This window comes from Micropterus salmoides, unplaced genomic scaffold (assembly GCF_014851395.1).
Source record: "Micropterus salmoides isolate LMB-PRFRI ecotype aquatic unplaced genomic scaffold, ASM1485139v1 Ms_hic_scaffold_5, whole genome shotgun sequence".
NCBI lineage: Eukaryota > Metazoa > Chordata > Actinopteri > Centrarchiformes > Centrarchidae > Micropterus > Micropterus salmoides.
In genome coordinates, this window is record NW_024044237.1 from 29,199,618 (window position 1) to 29,221,607 (window position 21,990).

Below are 21,990 nucleotides of genomic sequence, written 5' to 3' on the forward strand. Positions count from 1 at the left end.
AAGACGTGAATAAGTAGTCCCAAATTTAACTTAATAAATAGTTTTGAGCCCTGACTTAAAAGATCTGAGAGTTAGAGCGGACTTAAAGTTTTCTAGAAGTTTGTTCCAGACATGTGGTGCATAAAAACTAAATGTTGCTTCTCCATGTTTAGTTTTGACTGTAGGCACAGTGAGCTGACCTGTCCCAGATGATCTGAGAGGTCTGGACAGTTCATAACAGAGCAGCAGAACTGAATTTTGGCCCTAAACCATTCAGTGCTTTATAAACCAACAGAAGGATTTTATAATCAATTATTTGACACGCAGGAAGCCAGAAGAACTAAAGTGATGCGATCCACACTCTTGGTTCTCTCTAACAGCCATAAGTCTTTTATTGCTTGATATATTTTCTATAACATGCAATTATTTTTAGAGGCCCATATTTCTGGTCTACATAGTAGTAAACAGGATATTATTGCACTTTGAATAATCACAAACTTTTTTATCAAACACTCTTTTTATTCAGATAAAATAACAGTTGCTTGTTGTCAAGGTTTATACCTATATATATTAATAGTCAACTTCTATGTAAACCTTCCTAGTTTCTATAGTGAATGTGAACAATTTAGCAAACATTTATTAGAAAAATGACATTAATGGTATTTCTTTTTTTGAGTAAATTTGCCAGTGGCAGCTGTGATTACAGCTAGTGAAATTAACAGTCTCTGGCTTAACTTTAAATTAGTGCTACAGCTTGTTACTTGTCACTGTTAATTATGTAAGTTATAACTGACACTGCAGCTGTTTTAATTTGAAGTTTCAGGATTCAACTTTGTTTCCTAAATATTATGGAAAGCTTTCACAGAAGAGCATAGAATAAGAACAATCAGAATCATAAAGCGCTTTATTGCCAATTAGTATTTTACATGGTAATTTTCTTTGGTAATAAGGTGCTACACATAGACAAACATAAAAAATGATGCAAGTTATATAAGAATAAGTTTGTGAAACTATGGAAGTATGAACTGTGGAATGCAGGTAGAATACTTGGTTGAAACTACTGTAAAGTACTTAGCTATGCAAGTTTTAGTTTATTCAGCATGTTCCTAGAGCATCCTCTTCAGGTAACCTTCCAAACTCGTGTGCTCTCTCTTAGATATCTGAGCTATAACAAAATATCTGTCCTGATGCCGGGGGTGTTCCAGGACCTGCACAAGTTGGAGTGGTTGTATGTTTATTCTCTACTAAAATAAAGTTATTCAGCGAAAGAATATAGAATGCTGCATGAATAGTATATTAGGATATTTTACTTTCTTTAAATATTGGTTTACCATAGGAAAAGGAGAAGTCTGTGATAAATAATTCCCACTGATAGCAGATTTTGTTTTCTTTTTCTTGCATAAAGGTAATACATCACACATATCTCAATTGATGCAGTTTCTTCTGAATCAATATTCTGCAAATGAGGCTGAAACCATTTCCTATTTTTTGTTGTAGGATCCTGGAAAATAACAACATCTATCAAATATCCCCCATGACCTTTGCAGGACTGAACTCACTTGTTTTACTGTGAGTATTTATTTTACATTTCATGCTACACCAGTCAGATATTTTTTCTGTTTTGCTTTACTGTGATGTCTTCCAAAATCATCAAATAGTCTGGTATTAAGAGCCTTTGTTGTTTTAGTTTAGACTGAATTGGGTTTTCCTCCTTTGAACACTGAGGGAAAATGCATTACACCTCGTTACATTGTGTCTCAATCAATGACAGGGTTTTGTTGAACAACTCTTTGACAAGGCTGGATGACATTTGTCGGGAAATGCCGAGATTGAACTGGCTGTAAGTAGGATGTCAAGAAATCAAAATCTGTCTTGTCATAAAAGTGACATGTCTTTTGATGAATTTATTCTGTCTATGTGTGTTTGTGTTGGTGGGCCTGTATATTTCCTCCGTGTGTGTATATTCCGTAACATGTTCTTGCAGGGATTTGGAGGGAAATCTCATTGAAACCATTGGAAATGTCTCATTACACTCATGCAGTATGCTGACAGTCCTGTGAGTATACATTTACATAATTTAGTCTATGGCAAATGCAAAGTTTTGCTTTGACTTTTGCCAGAATTTATATGAGAGGCTAGCAAATTAGCCTTAGTTTCTCAAAGTTTGATTTGCAGCTACTGGCCTATACATGGAATCAGTGCTAGAATTAATTAATTAAATGGAAATAGTAAGGTAAAAAAGTAATAATGTGATTCTTTTTTTGTATTTATTGCCTTTCATCAGAGTTTTACAGCGGAACAGGATCAGTCATATACACGAACAGGCTTTCTCAGTCTTACAGAAGCTTGGAGAATTGTAAGTTATTTTTGTTGATGATGATGACTTTAGAAACACCAGCACATTGAATGAGATGAGAAAAATAGCATGGAAAAATACAGTAAATGTACTGTCGAGAGAAAAGTTTGTGACGCCCTTGGAATAACCTAATTTCCTCTGTAATCTTTTTTTTAAATGATCTTCAAGGCAGCGTTTTAACATTCACAATCAATGCTTGATAAAGTATATGAACCTTAAGACGCAGTAACTTCTTGTCTGAGTAGTAAAAATGTTAAATATAGCTGAAAGCAACATCTGACACCAAACAAGGACATGTGTCTAACAATCTCACATTCAGAATAAAGGCTCAATTGAACAAATACATTAATTTTGTAAATGAAAGCCATTTCTTCTTTTGTGCCCCTCTAGCTGTTAGGCCTGAGCATGGTCATTTGGGTCTGTGGTTTGTTTGTGTTTGTGTATATTTTTGTTTGTAGATATATTTGTGGTCCCCAGAGGATGATTCTTAATTATTTTGGTGGGCCTCATACCTTTTTGTCAGGTCAAAAATTTCCCCATGACTGACTTTTTCATCCATGATAAAGTTAGATAAGGTTAGATTTCTGTTAAATTTGCCATGAAATGTGTCATTCTTTCATTTCATGTGCCTTAATTACTTATAAATGAACCTGGCACATACTGAAAACAGTAACTGAATGATTGGATGATAAACGGACCAGACAGTATTTATTGGTGAGCTGTTGTTTTTAGTGTGCATGCTAGGCAATTCACCAGTACAGTGTAAGAGAGGATGAATTTATTTGTAAAATATCTGTATGGATCCATCAGATACCCTGTGTTATACATCAATATTTGTTTCTTGTTTGTGTATTTGTCTCTGTGCGCAGGGATCTATCTAACAACAGACTGGTAGCGATTCCTCCCAATCTCTTTGTCTTACTGGAGGATTTGCTCCAACTGTGAGTTATGTTTACACAAATACACTGGGATATAGAGTTCTGAATGCAAGCATATCTCTTCCTTCCGTGAATAGTTAATATGATTTATCCTCCTGCTGTCAGGGAATTGGTGTAGAGCCATCAGTAAGATTTTTGCAAAAATAAATTTAAATGCAAAGTACATTTACCTTGATTAAAATTAAATAAAAGATAAATAAATCTTTTCATCCACTGTCTAAAAAATGCAGAAAATCACCATTGTCTTGTTTTATAGATGCATTTTTGATAACTTATTGCAGTCAGCACTAACCACAATGACAAAGGCATTGAATTTTCTGTGGCTGCTTCACAATAAAAGTGACACTGTGTTTCCTCAGTTACGCACTTTTAATGAGAAGGAGCAGTAGGATGTTGTGTTTGCATTAGCAGAAACTTGATAGAGCTCTGACACGGTGTGAAGAGAGTGAACTTGTGAGGCTTCTATCAATGAGATATAATTGGGCTGGGTTACATGTTAAATATCTGTAATTCCCTTGCAAGGCAAACTGAATCCACAGACTCCACCACTACCAATAAAAACTACTATGTAGAGAGATAATTACTGATTACTGGAAATACATTGAATGACAATTGCAGACCATAAATACTAGCAAAAATGGCATTTTGATTTTATAAAAATAAACTATTGTAACTTTAAATTGTAGGCAGTCTATGCACTGCATCTCCAACAGAAAACACCACATGTGGTGGGTAGATAAGAAGATGTCATAGGTAGTACAAGACAGGATGGGAAAACAACAGTCCACATGCATAAAATATGAATTAGAGACAGAGAAATTTCACTAATGTTTTAAAGGAAATGTAGCATTTAAAGTTGCTTCGCTGTGCCTTTTCATAAGCATAAAGTGTAATGTACTGTTACATGATTAATAAATGGATTCATTTCAATTCAATGAAAATTTTTTGTCACTACAGAGTTTCTTATCTTCGTTTTCCAGGAATATATCGTACAATCCCATCGTGGAGCTCCAAGTTGACCACTTTGACAAGCTGCATAAACTGAAGTCATTGTAAGTATACGTTGCTACAAGCTAAATGACTGCAACTAAACCTGCCGGTTGTACATAGAGAAACTAGGCCTCCTTTGTGTTAAGACATATTTGAAGAGCTCTCCTGTCATATGTAAGTGCAGAAGTTCAACAAACATACAAATGTGATATAAACCTGGAAAATGGAAAGAAAGACCCTGAAAAGTTAGTAGGTCAATATTCTCTCAAAGTTGTCCCATTGTGTGGGGGGGTCACAGCATGGTGGTCTTTTAGTGTTATTTGGATATTATGTAGTTAATGTGCTATTTCTTTGAGATACAAACATGAACTCACACAAAAGTTTAAATATGTATGAAAGGCTAGTATAAATGTTTCTCATTGTCCTTGAAAAGCAATTTGGTGAGGAGACGTTCCAGTACTGTGTTGGATCTTTGTGTGTGTGGCATCTGATAAAGACATTATAACTTTGTCTTTGTATTTTCCAGGAGCATAGAAGGGATAGAAATAGAAAACATACAACGGAGGATGTTTGAACCTCTAAAATACTTGACTCATATGTAAGTACTCCATTGTCATCGTCTATGTTTATACTGTTAATCTTCATCATGTAGACCGTATTTCCAGTAGCGAGTCCCATTCTAGCCTTATCAAGACTGTCAGGCTTCGCTTCCAACTGGGAGATGATGGAATCAGGCTTAGCGTAATCCATCTTCTCTGTGGGTAAAACAGCTCCAGATTCACCCATGCAGGTCCTGGAAAGGATGAAACAGAGAATATAAATGTCCTTTCAGTCTGGCATACAATCACAGAAGCTCTTAAAGGCTCTTTACTGTAGAGTTTCATTCAAGTTCCAGTAACATACAATAAGATGTAGATACTTTTTTTTTTGCTCAAAGAAAATTTATCTAATCTTAAATGGGCACACAGATTACAAAGCGCATACTTTCTGACTCAACTTCTAGCTTGAGTCTATCCAACCATCCAGTTTTTCATTTTATTTGTCCAGATTTTGAGATTCTCTGAGATTTCTGCTTTGGCACTAATACAGTGGAGGTGAATAGAAACTCATTGAGACTCCCTTGAATTTATTTGTGGTGGTCACAGCATTGAATTGGGAATTTCCAACAATACTTCACAGAAACAGTGTTCCTGGCACTCTCTATAATCCCCAGGTAAAGTTATAAACCTTTTTTATAGGGACTATTTCTTTGGTAGTAAGTAGTTCCATCTAAGGTACATGGATTAACCAAAGGAAGTTAATTATTAGTTATGTTCCAGGTAAGACATATTTTGCTGTTGAGCTTTTAGCCTTGCTAGCAGCATGGCTCTAGGAATATGGTAGTCTGATGGTCGGTTGGTCCACAACTTTGTCCCCTCCACTAGTTTTGTACAATAAATCCTGGTCCCTACTGACTTTGAGAATTCTCTGACTTTACCTGCAGCGCCACCATAGTTGACATTTGTGAATGACATGTCTCCACAACTACTGGATGGATTGAAATAAAGTTATTATTTTTGTTTTTATGTCTTTCTGCTTTTTAACTGTGTCCGTTTAGGAGTGTCGACTTCACAGCTGCAAATAAACTTATTAAACACTTTTAGCGGAGAAAAAGAAGAAAGACAGAAAGAAAGAATAATCAGAACAAAAACAATAGGGTTCCACGTATCTTTTGCTTAACTTGATACTCTTGATATATTTTTTTTAATTAATTGTACTTTCACTGACTCATCTACCAATAGTATCTTTATGTCTTTATGATTTATACACAGTATTTTCAGCAAATTTCTATGGAATGTAACTTAATTTATGCTGTTTTGTGCAATACATGCAGAACCAATTTGCAAAAACTACTTCAAATGAATTCATTGGCTTATATTAAAAAAATAAATCAGTTTGGATATTCAACCGTTTCTACTTCTTAGGCATGTGATGGCATTGAGATAAGGGCTGTGAGAGTTTGTTGAAGGGCTTTTCTTCTAGAGTAACAAAAATACTTTGTTTGCAGGGAGATCTGCTTTCCAACTGTCTCAGCTTAGAAAAAGATAAATGCTGTCAAAGAGTTCACAGCTCTAAATAAATAGACTCCCTTATGCTTTGCTTAACTCGATACTGTTATTTGATCTATAATCACAGCTACTTCAAGAAATTCCAGTACTGTGGCTACGCTCCTCATGTGCGCAGCTGCAAACCCAACACAGACGGCATCTCGTCCTTCGAGGACCTGCTGGCCAACATCGTGCTGAGGGTCTTTGTCTGGGTGGTCTCTGCCACCACCTGCTTTGGCAACATCTTCGTCATCTGCATGCGCTCGTACATCCGCTCAGAGAACAAACTCCACGCCATGTGCATCATCTCCCTCTGCTGTAAGTCACTTTACATTTAATGAGGAATGTAGTAGAAACTACCTTTTTATTTGTAGAATATCGTTTACCATCATAGTACATTACTTATGTATATATAATACATAAATATTATCTAATTTATGTAAGTCACATGGGGATATAGGGTGTGGTATTTACTGCACAATAACACATATCTTTAAAAATATGACAAAGGAGTACATTAATTACCACGTTATGTTTATAGACCTGACAATAATCTCTGGAATTCTGCCTGATACAAATAAAGTGGAAATGACAAATTCTGCAAAATACTACTAAGGAGAAAGGCCTCCAAACTCAGTAGGAAATTTGAAATTGGTTCCCAATGTGCTTATCAGTGTGTTTCATCAACACTAATTTCATTTTGCACACACTGTTAGACGCCCTCATGAATAACACTAAATGTGAAATTAATAAAATCCCATTACAAAATGTGGTATCTGCCATCTTAATTAAAATGTTCTCATACTGCAAGAAATGATAACACTTTCACTAACTCATCTACCTATCTAAGATAATAAAATACATATAATTTAGATAATGTATACATATACATTATATCTACGTCTATATGACTTATATACAGTATTTTCCCTAACTTTACATATAGTTTTGTAATGTAACCTTAATTTATGCTATCTGTGCAGGACATGCAAAACAAAGTTGCTACTTCGCCTTAATTTTCTTTGGCATATTTTAGAAATATATACAGGTGCATCTTTAAAACATTTATATTGTAGAAAAGTTAATTTTGTTCTTATAATTTAATTCAAAAAGTGAAACATTCATGTATTCTAGACTCATTACACATGAAGTGAATTGTGTTAATGATAATGATGATTACAGCTCAAAGCTCATGGAAATCGAAACTCCAGTATTTCAAAATGTATTAGAATTATAGAATAAAGAATTTATCAAATGTCGACCTGAGAAGAGCTCTAATCAGCTAATTAACACAAAACACCTGCAAAGGTTTCCTGAGCCTTTAATCTCTGTCTTGTAAATTTGTAAAAATAAATTGAATGCCTTTTCTTTCACATTTTGGCATTGGCATGTTAGCTTCTGATTGACATTCAGTATGGGTGATATTATAAGTCACAGGAGGAAAATGGATTCATGACAGTTTGTTGAAGAGAATACAGTATAAAGCAAATAAATTAATTTAAAAGGAACTCACATGTACATGAAGTCACTGAATGGCTCTATGCAAGTATAGAACCAGGTGTACATTAGATTTATGGTTATTATTCCCAAAAGTGAATTTAATTTGACTAGTATCTGCATAGAGAAGGAAAACACAACATATGTAGGTAATGTGTCCGTAGCAATGCCTATGCTGGTATTTCACATCTATAATTCAAATATAAACTATCCTATATGGACATACTAGTCTCAGAGCAGCTGAAACCAAAGAGCTCAGAATATGCAAAGCAGTAATTCTACATTACAAGTGATATCTGCTCTCTTTCCTGCTACATCCACAATGAAAGCCATGCAGATGATGACAGCCATTATCTCATTTTGGGGCTCACTTGCTTTATGCGTTGACCTTTAAAAGTTTATTACTGGAATGTCAAATGTGACTGTTTTCAGCAGCACACTAATACGTGGTGGCTGAGACCAGACAAAAACGGAGCTTGTAGGTTGCAAATTTCACCCACTACTCAGGCTAAAAAAAATGGCCCTCATAGAATTCATGGTGGCGCTATAAGAATCAACTTTGCGTTTTTGCAATTATCTCAAAAGCGGCTTTGTTTAGAGTTGAACTTCTTTCATTATTTTAATCTCTGGATTCATCTGCATCTTTGCTCCAATGGTCTTCCGTTCTAAAAATGTCAAATTATAATTTTATCACTTTTGTCCAAAACCTATTTTTGCAAACTCGTCCCAGACGGTTTCGCCAATCGACCTGAAACTTCGGCAGAATCATCTACGGACGTCAAAAGTTATCAAAAGAATTTTGATACGTCCATCCATTTTTTTTTCATAAATTTTTACTTTTGTGTATTTACGTCTAATTTTACATAAATGCCCGTAAATCAAAATTGGCTTAAGCTATTGTCACCAAACTTGATGCGTCTGTTCAGATGCTCGGTCCAAGCTTCGCTGAGCAGTCCTGGGATATTCCTCCGCTAGGGGGCACTACACTTTAGTTTAGTTTATACCTCATAATTCGCTGCATGGATTCATATAAAATTCGCTTTGTGTGATCTGGGGTCACTACTCAGTTCATGCATAACATGCCCAAAGTGGGCATGGCTTATTATAAATGTAAATTTCTCATTCCAAACTTCAAAAAATCTAAGAAAATCACCTGTACGTACTAGAGAGCTGAAATTTTTTCAGCACGTCCACTGATTTGGGACATTGCCTCACTGCAACCTATACCTTTTCAGAATATGCTAATTCAGTTAACATCTATATCTCCACAAGTCTTTCTTTCAAATGCGTTTTCAGGGCCTGTGGGGAAAAAAACCTGAGAGGAGAGACATGTTGACAATTTGTAGTAGATCTGAGGCCATGCATTTAGAAACATTTTTGAAATAACCTGTTGCCAGAATATCAAGGCAGCATGAGGAGGATTTCAGATGTTGTATTATGTCCTCAAGGTTATTATGGTTAATAGGATCAAATTGTCTCATGCTATATGAATTGTGTTTAAGTGGACACAGGGAAAAGACATATCCTGTTATTGACATGGAGGCACTGATTGCTTGTCTGATTGAGGCAAATTCATTGCAGCAAACAGGGCACGTGCATTATTAGTGTTTTTGGTGATGATGTCAGAGAAGGACCGCCTTGCATTTCTCAGTTCTAAATTATAAATGCGAAGTCTCTCTTTTTAGACGTCAGAATGAACCTGAATATTTGTTTTCCGCCACCTGCCTTCAGCTTTTCGACACTCTCTTTTTTGAGTTCTAACCAGCGTGGCATGGGATCTTCTCTTACCAGACACCAGATCATAGTCACTCTAAAGCTGAGCAATCTTGCTAGTGGCAAGTCCAACTATGTTTCGAACGGATAGCGGCAGTGCGGGACAGGTGGCGGAATGGTGGGGGAAGGGGATTACGGTAGTAATCTTTATTCATTACCATTGATGGCAACATTGCCCTGCACAATTGCTCTAAAAGCTGCTCCGTGTATTATCAGCTTAAGGTCTCTATTTTATGTGGATCCCGTGACACTTCTTATTTTTCTCTGCTTTTAAAGTGTTTGTGTAACTGAAACTTTAAACCTGGGAAACACAAAACAGGTGGGTTAAACATTTCACCCAGTAGTCAGGAACATATAATGACACTTGGATCTCAAGGTGATGCTGTAAAAATCAAGTTTGCGTTTCCGAAATTATCTTGAAGTCCAAATTCTCTCATCACTTTAATCTCTCAAGTCATCTGCATCTGTTCTTCTCCTCTGAAAATGTCAAATGTTGCAATTTTTCACAACTTGCTTGGATTCCGATCATTGCCGCTCCCAGCTATATTTTTATTTTCAGCTTCCACGCATTTTCACAGTTTCACACATTTCACACCAGGTATTCTCTGCCTCTCTGTAGCAGTTTTTTCCAAACACCTTTTCTAGGAGTTATTTCTTCACACACTTATCACTTTTCTCTTTTTCTAAGAAGGTAAATCAACGCAGTATCCATGCAACTGGGCACAAAGTCTCTTGTATCCTCTCTTTCCTATTAGAGAGTACTTTGAGCCCAGTTGAGTCAGCCAGAGGTCAACCTTAATCTTTAACACTTTGATGTACTCGCGGGAATTTCATAAAAAAAGTATACTGTATCACTGCATGTATGTAAATCCAGGTAGACAGTCAAAAACGTGTGTGTTGAATGGCATTTAGAGCTCTTGTAGTTGTCTGATAATCATTCAGGTTATGCACAACAAAGCTTCACCTTTGCTGTCCCATAAATTTTTCACATGATGAATATTAAGATAAAAAACATAAAGGGAGTCTTTAATGATGATATGTACAGTGTGCTTGCATATTGCATGCTTCCATATCAAAGGAATTCAAGTGGAGGGTTTGAATAATGAATTTTCTATAGTATCAAAGAACTAAACATGAAGTAGTGACTGATAAAGGAGTGGAGTCCCTCAGAGAAAAACCTTTAAAACAATTTGACAAAGTGTTTGGATGAATTTGCAGAGGGCAGAGAAAGTAGGTGTAAAAGAAAACAACATATGGGATTGGGATTTAAAGCCCCCCTCCAGCCGGGTTTAACTGCCATTTTTGGTTAAAGTTCTTTCTCGAACAGAGAATGGGGGTTTTGTTAATAGTCGGACATAATCAATTACCATGACAACCAAAAACTGACCGGCTGGAGTGTTCACTAACGATATGCTGTGTTAACATCACTACACTGTAAAGTTTGGTATACTTTAGTGTCTGGCAGAAGTAGCTATTACTTAACCATGTATATAAAGTTGACTTGTTATGAACTTTACTAAGAGGATAAATAGTAAACTGGAGAGATTAAAACGGAATATGAGTTATTTCTGTTTATGTAGGCTATAAGATATTTTCACCAGCTTTAGCTTTAGATAGTGTCCCTATATTACTAAGCACACCATACAGGCAGGTTGCTGGGCCTAAGCAGGCACATTGTGAAGTCCTTTATGTGTTGTGTCCTGAAGAATGAAGTATTTACGCATTTTATACAGCCTCATTAGGTTGACAATAAAATTAATCACATTTTATGCTCACATTCAATGCTGCCACCGTGTGACTAATAAGTGGCATTTATCTTTTGTTTGCATAGAATATCCATGTAAACTACTTTATGTTAATAAGTTATACCAAGCTAAAAGCCTGCAATAAAGTATATCTTCATGAAGCTAGTAACATTTTTTGTAATTAGTAAAATGTCTTGTTAATGTGTTTTTATTCTTAATCTCCAAAATGGCAGTTTCAAAACAGAATCTTAACTCTACCGAATTAGCTGTGATTTACTTCAACACAAATGTTGGTGTGATGCATTTCCATTTATAAAATTATTCTAATTCTTTGCACAATCTGGGAAATTTATCTCCACAATATTTTATTTCTGGAGGCACTGAAATGACATTAAACCAGGCACCAACCAGTACCACTGACGACTGGACCGCTAATAATTTTTAACCACAAACTGGACAATGTCGTAACTGGTTCCAGCGTGCTGCGTTCATGGATGTTCATCACATCTCAGTTAGAGTGGAAGAAGCTGCAGTCGAGTACAGATGTTTAATAATGCCTGGATTCAGGTCCTCCCTTTCTCTAAAAAAGAAAATGTAATTATAACAAGAGCCAAACTAAATGTAACAACTATCTACCATGCCATAAGATCGACCTTTACGAAGCTTATAATGCTCCTTCTCTGCTGATGTTCAGTCTGAGATGTGTTAAATAAAATGTATGGGTTGTTGTGCTTGCCTACTTATCAAAAAGAATTCCAGGTCTACGCAGTTGTCTGGCAGTTTTCTGTCATCTGTCCTTCAACCCAAGATGTCCAACCACTGATTACAAACACTGCACGCACCAATGCCATAATGAAAATGAACAGCACACTAAACCAAGAGGAGGAAACTAAAACAAAGGCCCTCTGTTAGCTAACTTTCTGCAATAACTATGCTGGCAAACTACACCTGGCTAACTACAACTTAGTTAACTTAGCTAACGTTAACTAAACTAGAAAGACAAACCGACCATCAGACACAGAGACATGTACCTACTGTAAGTTCTAAGTAAATAACATGATAAATTGGTTAGCTAGCTCACAACGATGTTTATCGGTTTGACGCTCAGACTTAACGAGGCGTGACGCCGTGACAGTTTTTTAAGTCAACAACTAGCAACTTTGAGCACAAAATTAAGCTATTTCTTATTTGGCAAACGATGTGGGTAATTGTAAGGAAATGACATATATATAGAAATGTCAAAATACACTGGAGGGGGGCTTTAACTATCATTTTGTTTTGTTTCAGCTTTTTCTAGGCAAGAGTTTTGTGTATGAGAACTTTTACTCAAAGGGTTCAGATGCATAAATATCTGTGTAGATGTAAAGCCAACATTCTATGCATGAAAGCAAAAGCGTAGATCTGTCCACAAGATGTACAGTATAAACCGAGTATTGTTACTTGTCGTCATGTAGGGGGCAATACATTTAATTGAATCGAGATAAAACAATTATTGCCTAAACTATAAATATCCATATATACTTTACCTGTGGACAACCCCCTTTTAACCTTTGGACAATAGCCAAAAGCAATCCTTTCTGGTAGCCTTTGATTGATGAACATGAGTCCAGGAGGTCAAAGCTATTATCCAATGTGTTTTGGGGTTTTTTACATTTTCCTGCATGATGTGGAGTCACATGTTAAGATATTTATTCACATCAGAATGTATTCATGCGATTTTAAAGGTCTTGACATTTTGGGTAATAATGGTATTCACTTTCTTGCAGCGCACTGGATATGAAAATAAATGCCACTACCAAATCTGTGCATTAAATATGAAGCTACGGCCAGCAGGCAGTTAGCTTAGCAAAAAGACTGGAAACAGCTTACAACATGTTAAATTATGAGCTTTAAATGTGCTGGTAGGTAGATTTTGTTACCTTTGGACAGAGCCAGGCTATTTTTCCCCCATTACCATGCTAAGATAAGCTAACCAGCTGCTGGCTCCATCTAACTGTTCACCAGACAGATGTGAGATAGGTATCAATCTTCTCATGGAACTCCTACAAGAAAGCCAGCAAACAAGCACATTTCCTTAAATGTATATTCCTTTAATGCATGTTTCAATGAATGATATATGAAATTCTTTTGAGACTAAGGCTGTGTTAAAAGATAATAGCTCTAAATAAAATATAGTCCCCATTTGCCTTTTTTTCTTCTTCCATTTGCCACATTGATATGACCTTCCGCTTTTCAAAGTCTGTTTATGCTTGGAGTAAAGCATCTTTGGAGATACACACAGTATATTCACAATATTATGCAATGCTGTTTGTTTATTTTCATCTTTCTTTCTTGACAACAAAGCTGTATATTCTAATTACTGTAGTTTACTAATCATAACAGTTCAGAACACATGAAGGTGTGGATGAATGTCTTTGGTTCCCTTTGTTACACATGGTTTTGAGTTGCAGTTGAGTGGCTGCTGTCCTCATCTATCTCCATATCATAGAAAGGAAGCCTTTCATGTAGGGCCATGGATTCTGTACTTGATTTGATTATAATCTCACTTCTAAGAAATTGCATTGCTGTTCCCTTGGAAGAGATCTGCTTTTAAAATGCCTGCTTTATCAGATAGTCTTTATTGTCCTCATGTCTCTGAATGAAACCAAGCTCAAGGTATAAACACTCTAAAGTTTGTTTAAAACGCTCATAGGGTGCTTGATCTGAATGCATCTTTAAAGTTGTTCAATTATAAAAACCTATCTTTACCATCAAAAAATTTTCTGAATATGTTAAATTAGAGCTGTCTTTCCTTGCAGGTGCAGACGGACTGATGGGCATCTACCTCTTCATGATTGGTGCGTATGATCTGAAGTTTCGCGGCGAGTACAACCGGCACGCTCAAGCCTGGATGGATAGCAGTCAGTGTCAGGTCATCGGCTCTTTGGCCATGCTGTCCACTGAGGTATCCGTCCTTCTCCTCACTTACCTCACTCTGGAGAAGTACATCTGCATCGTGTACCCTTTCCAGTACTTGACACCTGGCCGGCGACGAACTGTCACCATCCTTTTTGGGATATGGGTGTTTGGCTTTATTGTTGCCTTCCTTCCACTGGCCTTCAAGGGACTATTTCGCAACTTCTACGGGACCAATGGAGTTTGCTTCCCACTGCACTCTGAGCAGCCAGAGACACTTTGGGCTCATGTTTACTCCATCGTCATTTTCCTGGGTGGGGATTTGTTCTTACAACAGTCCTTTGAGCTTTTTTGTTATCTTTACTTGTTATTTTTGTTATTCACTTACTCTCTAAAGCTACTTGTAAAAGCACCGTCTCATTATCTAGTGAGTGTATTTGTATTTACATTTACATTTACTCATTTGACAGACGCTTTTATCCAAAGCGACTTACATTTAAGGAACAACATACAAGCATCAACAGAGCATCAAATACAGCACGAGATCCACAACTGACAATACATATTAGTAAAAGCAGCAATAAATACTAGTAAGCGGGGTAAATACCTAGGGAAAGAGCACAGGAAGTGCATGTTATATGTTAGGAGTTAGAGGTGTTATAAAAGGAAGTGTTCTTGGATGAGTTGAGTTTTCAAGAGCTTCTTGAGGGACGCCCCTGCTCTGATGGTGTGTGGTAGCGCATTCTACCATCGTGGTGTCACAGATGAGAACAGCCGGGACTGGGATTACTTTGTGTGAAGGGATGGCAGAGCCAGGCAGCGTTCGTTGGAACGTAGTGGCAGAGACGGAACTTAAGGTTGTATTATGGAGTTTAGGTAGATGGGTGCAGACCCAGTAGTTACTCTGTATGCAGGCATTAGTGACATGAATCTGATTCTGGAGGCCATGGGTAGCCAGTAGAGGTCACAGTCCTTTTGGGCTAATCAAAAACCAGACGCACTGCTGCGTTCTGAACCATTTGTAGGAGTTTCCCCGCACAAGCTGGAAGACCTGCTAGGAGGGCATTGCAATAGTCAAGGCGAGAGATAACATGGCCTGTACCAGAAGTGAGGTAGGGCCTGATTTTTCTGATGTTGTATAGAGCAAAGCGACACCGCAGAGAGACGGCAGCAACATGGCCTGAAAAAGACAGCTGGTCATCAATCATGACTCCCAAGTTTCTCACCATCCTGGTTGGAGTTATGGTTCAATCAATTTGTAGTTTGATATTATGGTGGATAGATTGCTTGAATGGAATCACCAAGAGTTCAGTATTAGAGAGGGCGCTAGTTGAAGGAGGCAAGCCTTCGTCCATGCAGATATGTCCAAGAGACAGTCTGTGATTTGCGCCAAGACGGTGGGTCGTCTGGTGGGAAGGATAGGGAGAGTTGCGTATCGTCTGCATAACAGTGGTAAGAGAAGCCGTGCGAGCAAATGATTGGGTCCAGTGAGTTGGTGTAGATTGCAAAAAGAAGAGGTCCTAGCACTGAGCCTTGGGGTACCCCTGTGGAGAGGCAGTGGGAGGAGGATAATTGTCCTTGCCATAAAAAATTGTAGGAACGCCCCGAGAGGTGGGATTCGAACCACAGGAGTGCTTTACCCAAGATGCCCATTGCTGAGAGTCTGGATAGGAGGATCATGTGATTGACTGTGTCAAAGGCAGCTGATAGGTCCAGCAGGATAAGAACCGAGGATTGGGCTGCAGCTTTAGCTGACCTTAGGGCTTCATTTATTACCCATTACCCATGTTATAATCGCAAATCCACAGTACAAATATGAGCTTTTGCAGTTATATGGCAATGCAGAAACTAACCATATATCTTTCTACAGGTCTGAACTTGGTGGCATTCCTCATCATTGTCTTATCCTATGCAAGCATGTTTTATAACATCCAGAGAACAGGGACTCAGACCACTAAATACAGCAACCACATCAAGAAAGAGGTCACCATCGCCAAAAGGTTCTTCTCTATTGTCATCACTGATTCCCTTTGCTGGATCCCCATTTTCATCCTCAAGATCCTGTCTCTGCTGCAGGTGGAGATTCCCGGTACAGTAAAGTGTTATAACCATGTAAAGGAATACTCCACTGAAAGTCTACATTTTGGGTATCACATATGCTTCCTTAATAGGCTTGCAATGTGCTCTGAAAGGTTTGTAACCTGCTCTATTGCACAGGAATGGCAATAGGAATTATGTCAGAAAAGCATCAAAAGCATCAAAATGGGCCCAAAATTTTTTCAAACAGCTAATGCAGCATAATCCACTTGTCCGCTGTTGATTGCTATGCCCACTAGTTCCAAATAATTGTTGCTTTGCCAGTAAATCACCCAGTCTGCCACTTTCAGATGAACTTTGGAGCTGTGATGCAATAGCATGACACAAAAGTGAAGTAAATAGCTGAGTTGCAAAGAAACTGACTGTTTGGTACGTACTGATCATACAAAGCATTTGCAGAGAATGTGATTTGTCCAGTTTTTGTGGATGTTGTTGACTGGATGGATGTTTTTTGCCATGACTCTGGGTTGCCACTGGATTGTAACTTCTGTGACTACAGCTGCCCTCCCCTGCAAAGCTACAAACTTTTCAGAGCCACCTTTCAGGGAGATGAGTTCTCGAAAGAGAGATTTTTGGTCTAGTATCACATTGAAGTATTGCATTATCTGTATGTCATTAAAGTTATTTAACATGTATTACTATGTTTATTTAAAGGATTTTTCAAAAGGTATTTATCACTGTATAAAGAGCATGTAACTGTATTCAACATAGTGCAGTTTGCTCTGTATACCTAATGACCAGTTATTATTGTGCTGAATCTGTTACATACATAATCCCTAATTAGGTCCCCTGTAGGGATTAAAAGGATTTTCATTCATTATATAAATGACTTATGATAAAAGGCTTTATGCTTTCATGTTCTCACAACTCACAGCCATGTTAAACTTAATAATCTTTAAACAGACTATATACCAGCTCTGTTGTTTCACTGTCTATTTTCTCTCTCGGCAGGTACCATCAGCTCCTGGGTGGTCATATTTATTCTCCCGATCAACAGCGCCCTTAACCCCATCCTTTACACGCTGACAACACGGCCTTTCAAAGAGACCATTCTGCAGGTATGGGCTAACTACAGGCAAAGGAGGCCTCTGCTCAGCGGTCACCCAGCTCATCATCCGTCACTCACCTGGCAAGAAATGTGGCCCCTGCAGGAGAACAGCCACGGCCTCACCACAGGGCATCCACTGGAAATGACAGGCACGCTAGCCAAGCTCACCCCTGTGGAAAATACCAACGAGGGATACAATGACGTTATCACATGCACACAGCAACAGTTGAAGCAACATCCAGGCCTGTCGGTATGCTCACAGAAACAAACAATGTCGCACACAGTCACACCCACACACACACAAACAAATGAACTCATCTAGGTGTCGAACAGCAGATCTATTGTGCATGGATCTGTTTGTAATGTTATCAAAGATTAACCTCAACTAATTAAATGTGATTCAGGTTCATTCAGCTCTGTAATTTAGAGTGTCCAGCCTATTAAAAATACACTCCTTGATTTGTGCCCAATTTCTCCTTTGTGGTTAAAAATCATTAGTTATCCCTTATGTGACAGTACAGTTCCTCTAATGAAGACTACATGCGGGCTCCAAAAAGACATCCATTAATGCAGTGCTGAAGTCATGCCCCACTTAGGGTTTGGCTTTTATTCCACTAGTTTTCAGCTAGAGTTAAAAGACAGAACTATAGCATTAACCATTTGACTGTGTTTGCGTGGCTAAGACTCATTAAATATATTGTAGTTGAATGCTAGCAAAGTAATTGTTGATTGTAGTTCATTCTTGACTTTAGAAACAGTAGCAAAAAAATCTTAAATCAAGATCACTTGTTTTATCTTTGTTAAAATTATGTGGTGCTCAAATTTTTAGCCATTTAGTTGTGGATATTTTGTAGAATATGGACAAAATGCTAGCTAGCGTATTATGGCTTAAAGGAGACCTATTAAACTGCTTTTCCAGTCCTATATTGTAGTTCTGTGAGTCCTGTATGGCAGCTTTGCATGATTCAAAGTTAAAAAAAAAGATTTTCTGTCTTATACTGACTCTTCATGTAGGCCTCTGTCTGAAACAAGCTGTAGATGCTCCTGTCTCTTTAAGGGTGGCCAAGACCTGAAGCATGTTACCAGGCTGTTGTTGTCACTGAGTAGTACACAGAATGAGCGTAGCTGTGCGGAGCAAATGACCATATATGGAACGTATGTGGAACGTATGTATGCGGAGCTGCTGGTAGAAAAAGCAGTTCAGAACAGGAGGAAATCTGAGGTTTTCGGCTCACAGGGATTTCTTTTAAATACTTTTATCTCATTATTTGAAGCTTTGCCCATATTTTATATCCAGCATTGTAACATTGTGGATAAGTCATAAAATATGGAAAAGCATAATAGGTCTCCTATAAAGGGAAGTACATTTTGGAGCATTTTTTAATGACAAGTGACTCAATCAATAACATAACAGTGAGCCACGCCGTCACACTGGTGACATGTTCCTTTATTACCGTGGGCACAGCCAGAGTAGTTTATTTTGTGTTAGTCCCACATACACTGTCCTGCACTGTAAATGGACCTGGGGGCTGCAAGATTTGTGAAAGTTGGAAAGTATTGAGATGGGCTAAGACTTTGTTGGTTTTGTCTTGTCATGGCATTTTTTGACAATCATAAAAGTAGTGACATCACAGACATTATGTCCACAGTCAGTCGCCTGGGTGTTCAAGCTCATGAATTTTATTCCTTTCCTCACAATTTGCCTCTTCGATTACTTTTCCATCAACAGTAAAGGAATCTGCGGGGGACTTCTTTACCTTACACAAAACAACAGGCACTCAACTACAATGACCACAGTTTAGAAAGATATTACATCAGCCACAGGTAACTCAGTGTTACATAAGCCACGGGTAACTCAGCACATTTGAATTGATTCCCAATTACGACTGTGTGAGGCTGACAGGTACAGGTTTTCTTACCACTAAAGCTGAGCAGACACTGCAATGAATCTTTTACGTTTTGTTAAGTCACCCTACATCAGCCTTTCTGCATGGCCAGAACCTTCTATGCTCACACTGTACAGATATATTAGCAAGTAATTAGAACGTAAGAGCTTGTTTGATGTGAGTATTGATGAGTGTTGTGTGTCAGGCACACAGCTGATAGAGATTTCTCCTGGTGGTAGAGGATTTGCTGGACTGCAGACAATGTGAGAAGTATATGAACACGTCTTTCTTTTGCTTTCAGGCAACAACAATTGTTATTCCAAGGATATACAGTGTGCCAAGATTTTTTATTCTCAAGTAGTTTATTTATGCAGATATTAAATTGATGTTGGTAAAGGTCCACAAGTGGGTCTAAGATGCACTGTGGATTTTTCATATGTTCAAGTACATTTTGCTGCCATCACTTGATAGTAGTTATTTAGTCTAGACTCAGGTCATTAAAGTGCATTTGTTGCAATTGCTGATGAAGGGTTGCTTCATTCAGTGGCAGACACTTCATCTCGCAACTCTCACCGAAACTTTACAACAAAACCTCCACCACGTTCTAGACTTCCAGTGTCGCTATGCTCAAGATGCATAATTGTTTGCCCTGTCCTTCTAACAGAGACTTTAGAGGGACTAGGGGCCCTTTATTCTGTAGGTCTCTGTACTTGTTCTAATGTTCTTGAATGTGTGTTGCTGTGTTGTGTTAAATGTAAGGGAGATCTGTATTTGTATTTTTCAGTGTAAAACATCTGCATCTGTTGATGGCAATCCTAATATATCACTCAGAACTAGAGTTCAACCAGTCAAACAGAACAAAAATCTTACAAAATTAATGTGAAACCCACATTATAGGAATAAAACATGAAAAACTGAACAACTGAAAACAAAGACAAGTATTTAAATTAGGGCTGGGCACGTTAAGGTGTTATTATCGTGTTAATTAATTAACGCCGACAATTATTTTATCGCACGTTGACACAGTTGTTATTATTAGGCTATTATTTTGAAAGTCCATTTCTCACTTGCTCTGAATAAACATACAGTCAAACAATGGGTCACAGGGGAGGTGGGATGTTAATCAACCTGCAAATCACCCACCCAAACAAGCAGTGGAGGGAGGCTTCGACAGATGCAGCGTGTGGGAAAAGTAGCCCAGATAAACAAAAGCAAGACAAGCGATCCAGTGCCATAGCGAAATGGATAGCTACACACTGCATGCTGATTAGTATTGGGTCGGCGTCACTTGGCCCCGTAGGTTCTCTCAGGTAAACAGAAAGGGAGACAAGCGCTCCGCGAGTAAACAGAAGGCGCTCTAGAATAACCATGGCAACAGTTGACCCTTTGCTAAACCACACCCCGAATACACAGCTGGCCAATCACAGCGCAGTATAGGTCTCACTCTAACTGAGGTCCAACACTTGGATGCGCTCCATTGACTCTAATGTAAAAAGAGTAATTTTCTAGCTTTTTTTGGCTGTATTTTTCTAAGATATGGTGGCTGTTCCTGGGGCACTTGTGATAGTGCCACCCAGAGAGGTTGATAGGAGAAGTACGATTTAAAGTAAATCCAGAAATGTCGGCCGTGGATTGTTCCTAATGTAATGTTAGTTAGCTAACGCTAGCTAACTTCCTACTGAATGTAACGTAATAAAGCCCTACTGTTCTGATTTTTAATGAATGTAATAATGAATAGAGACCTACCCAGCTTTACAGGAACAGTGTTGATCGTTCATATCGTTGTCTTTTGTCTCAGTGGTTCACTTGTATTATGTGATCGGTAGGCTTTGGCTTCTATCTTTAATTTTTTTCATGTCTGTTTGAGTCAGTTCGACAAATTTCACGATACATTATTTCTCCGGGGAGTGCAGTAATAGTCAGTGGCAGCGCCGACAGTTTGTCGGACTTAGCAACAGTAACTAAGGGGGTCGGGGCTTAGCGAAGGGTCAATTATACATAGCTTAACTTTAGCCTACCTGATGGGCATTCATCTAGTTTTGGGATGCTCTGCTATGCGAATTCCTTCCTGTTGATGTCCTATTTAGCAAACAGTAATAGATTCTGATAACTCACAAACAGCGAGGATCAGTCTCTCTTCCAGTGATTTGTGCTGCGCGCCACGTACAAAAAGTTCAAGACAATTCAACTTCAGCAGCTGGGGGGCGTTTGTGTGAGGCAAGCACAGCTGCGACAGTTTAACAGAACGTTCCATACTGTACATCGTCCTAGACCGTTTATGCTGCTTCCTGATAAAAGAAAAATGTTTCCGCTGAGACCTGTTCAGAAATAAACTGAACTCGGGTGGTAACTTGGTTTAACAAGCTAGATTACAGGTAGGCTAATGCCCTGCCGGCACCACGGTTGGAGATATGGCTTGGAGGAGATAGCAATCGGGTCCAGTGGGCATGTGATGGGAGCTACAGGTCAGGAGTTCTGATACCTCGCTCCCTGAGAGGAGTAATTGAGGAGAGTGAAGTGCAATTGGTCTGGGAAGACGAGGAAAATACAGTAGGAGTGCTACATGTTAGTCCAGCCTTTTGCGCCATAAAATGTATATGTATGGTAATGTAATGTTTGAATATATAGACTGAAATTATTTGTATCCCACTATAACTACTGCTAGGAAGCAAGAAACCTCTCCATACCCCATTTGTCTT

At 38.2% G+C, this 21,990-nt stretch overlaps 1 protein-coding gene across 1 annotated transcript in view; it reads left to right on the forward strand.

Annotated features, from left to right (window-relative positions):
• rxfp1 (relaxin family peptide receptor 1) overlaps positions 1-20,723 on the forward strand; it is an 83,555-nt gene extending 62,832 nt beyond the window's left edge. Inside the window, exons 7-18 of the mRNA XM_038700335.1 lie at positions 1,136-1,207; positions 1,477-1,548; positions 1,751-1,819; positions 1,964-2,035; positions 2,264-2,335; positions 3,205-3,276; positions 4,254-4,325; positions 4,790-4,861; positions 6,439-6,668; positions 14,164-14,574; positions 16,131-16,349; positions 17,309-20,723. Coding sequence (XP_038556263.1) covers positions 1,136-1,207; positions 1,477-1,548; positions 1,751-1,819; positions 1,964-2,035; positions 2,264-2,335; positions 3,205-3,276; positions 4,254-4,325; positions 4,790-4,861; positions 6,439-6,668; positions 14,164-14,574; positions 16,131-16,349; positions 17,309-17,727 — 1,852 coding nt within the window. The 3' untranslated portion in view covers positions 17,728-20,723. The remainder of the gene's footprint in view (positions 1-1,135; positions 1,208-1,476; positions 1,549-1,750; positions 1,820-1,963; positions 2,036-2,263; positions 2,336-3,204; positions 3,277-4,253; positions 4,326-4,789; positions 4,862-6,438; positions 6,669-14,163; positions 14,575-16,130; positions 16,350-17,308) is intronic.
• Positions 20,724-21,990: the final 1,267 nt, after the last annotated feature.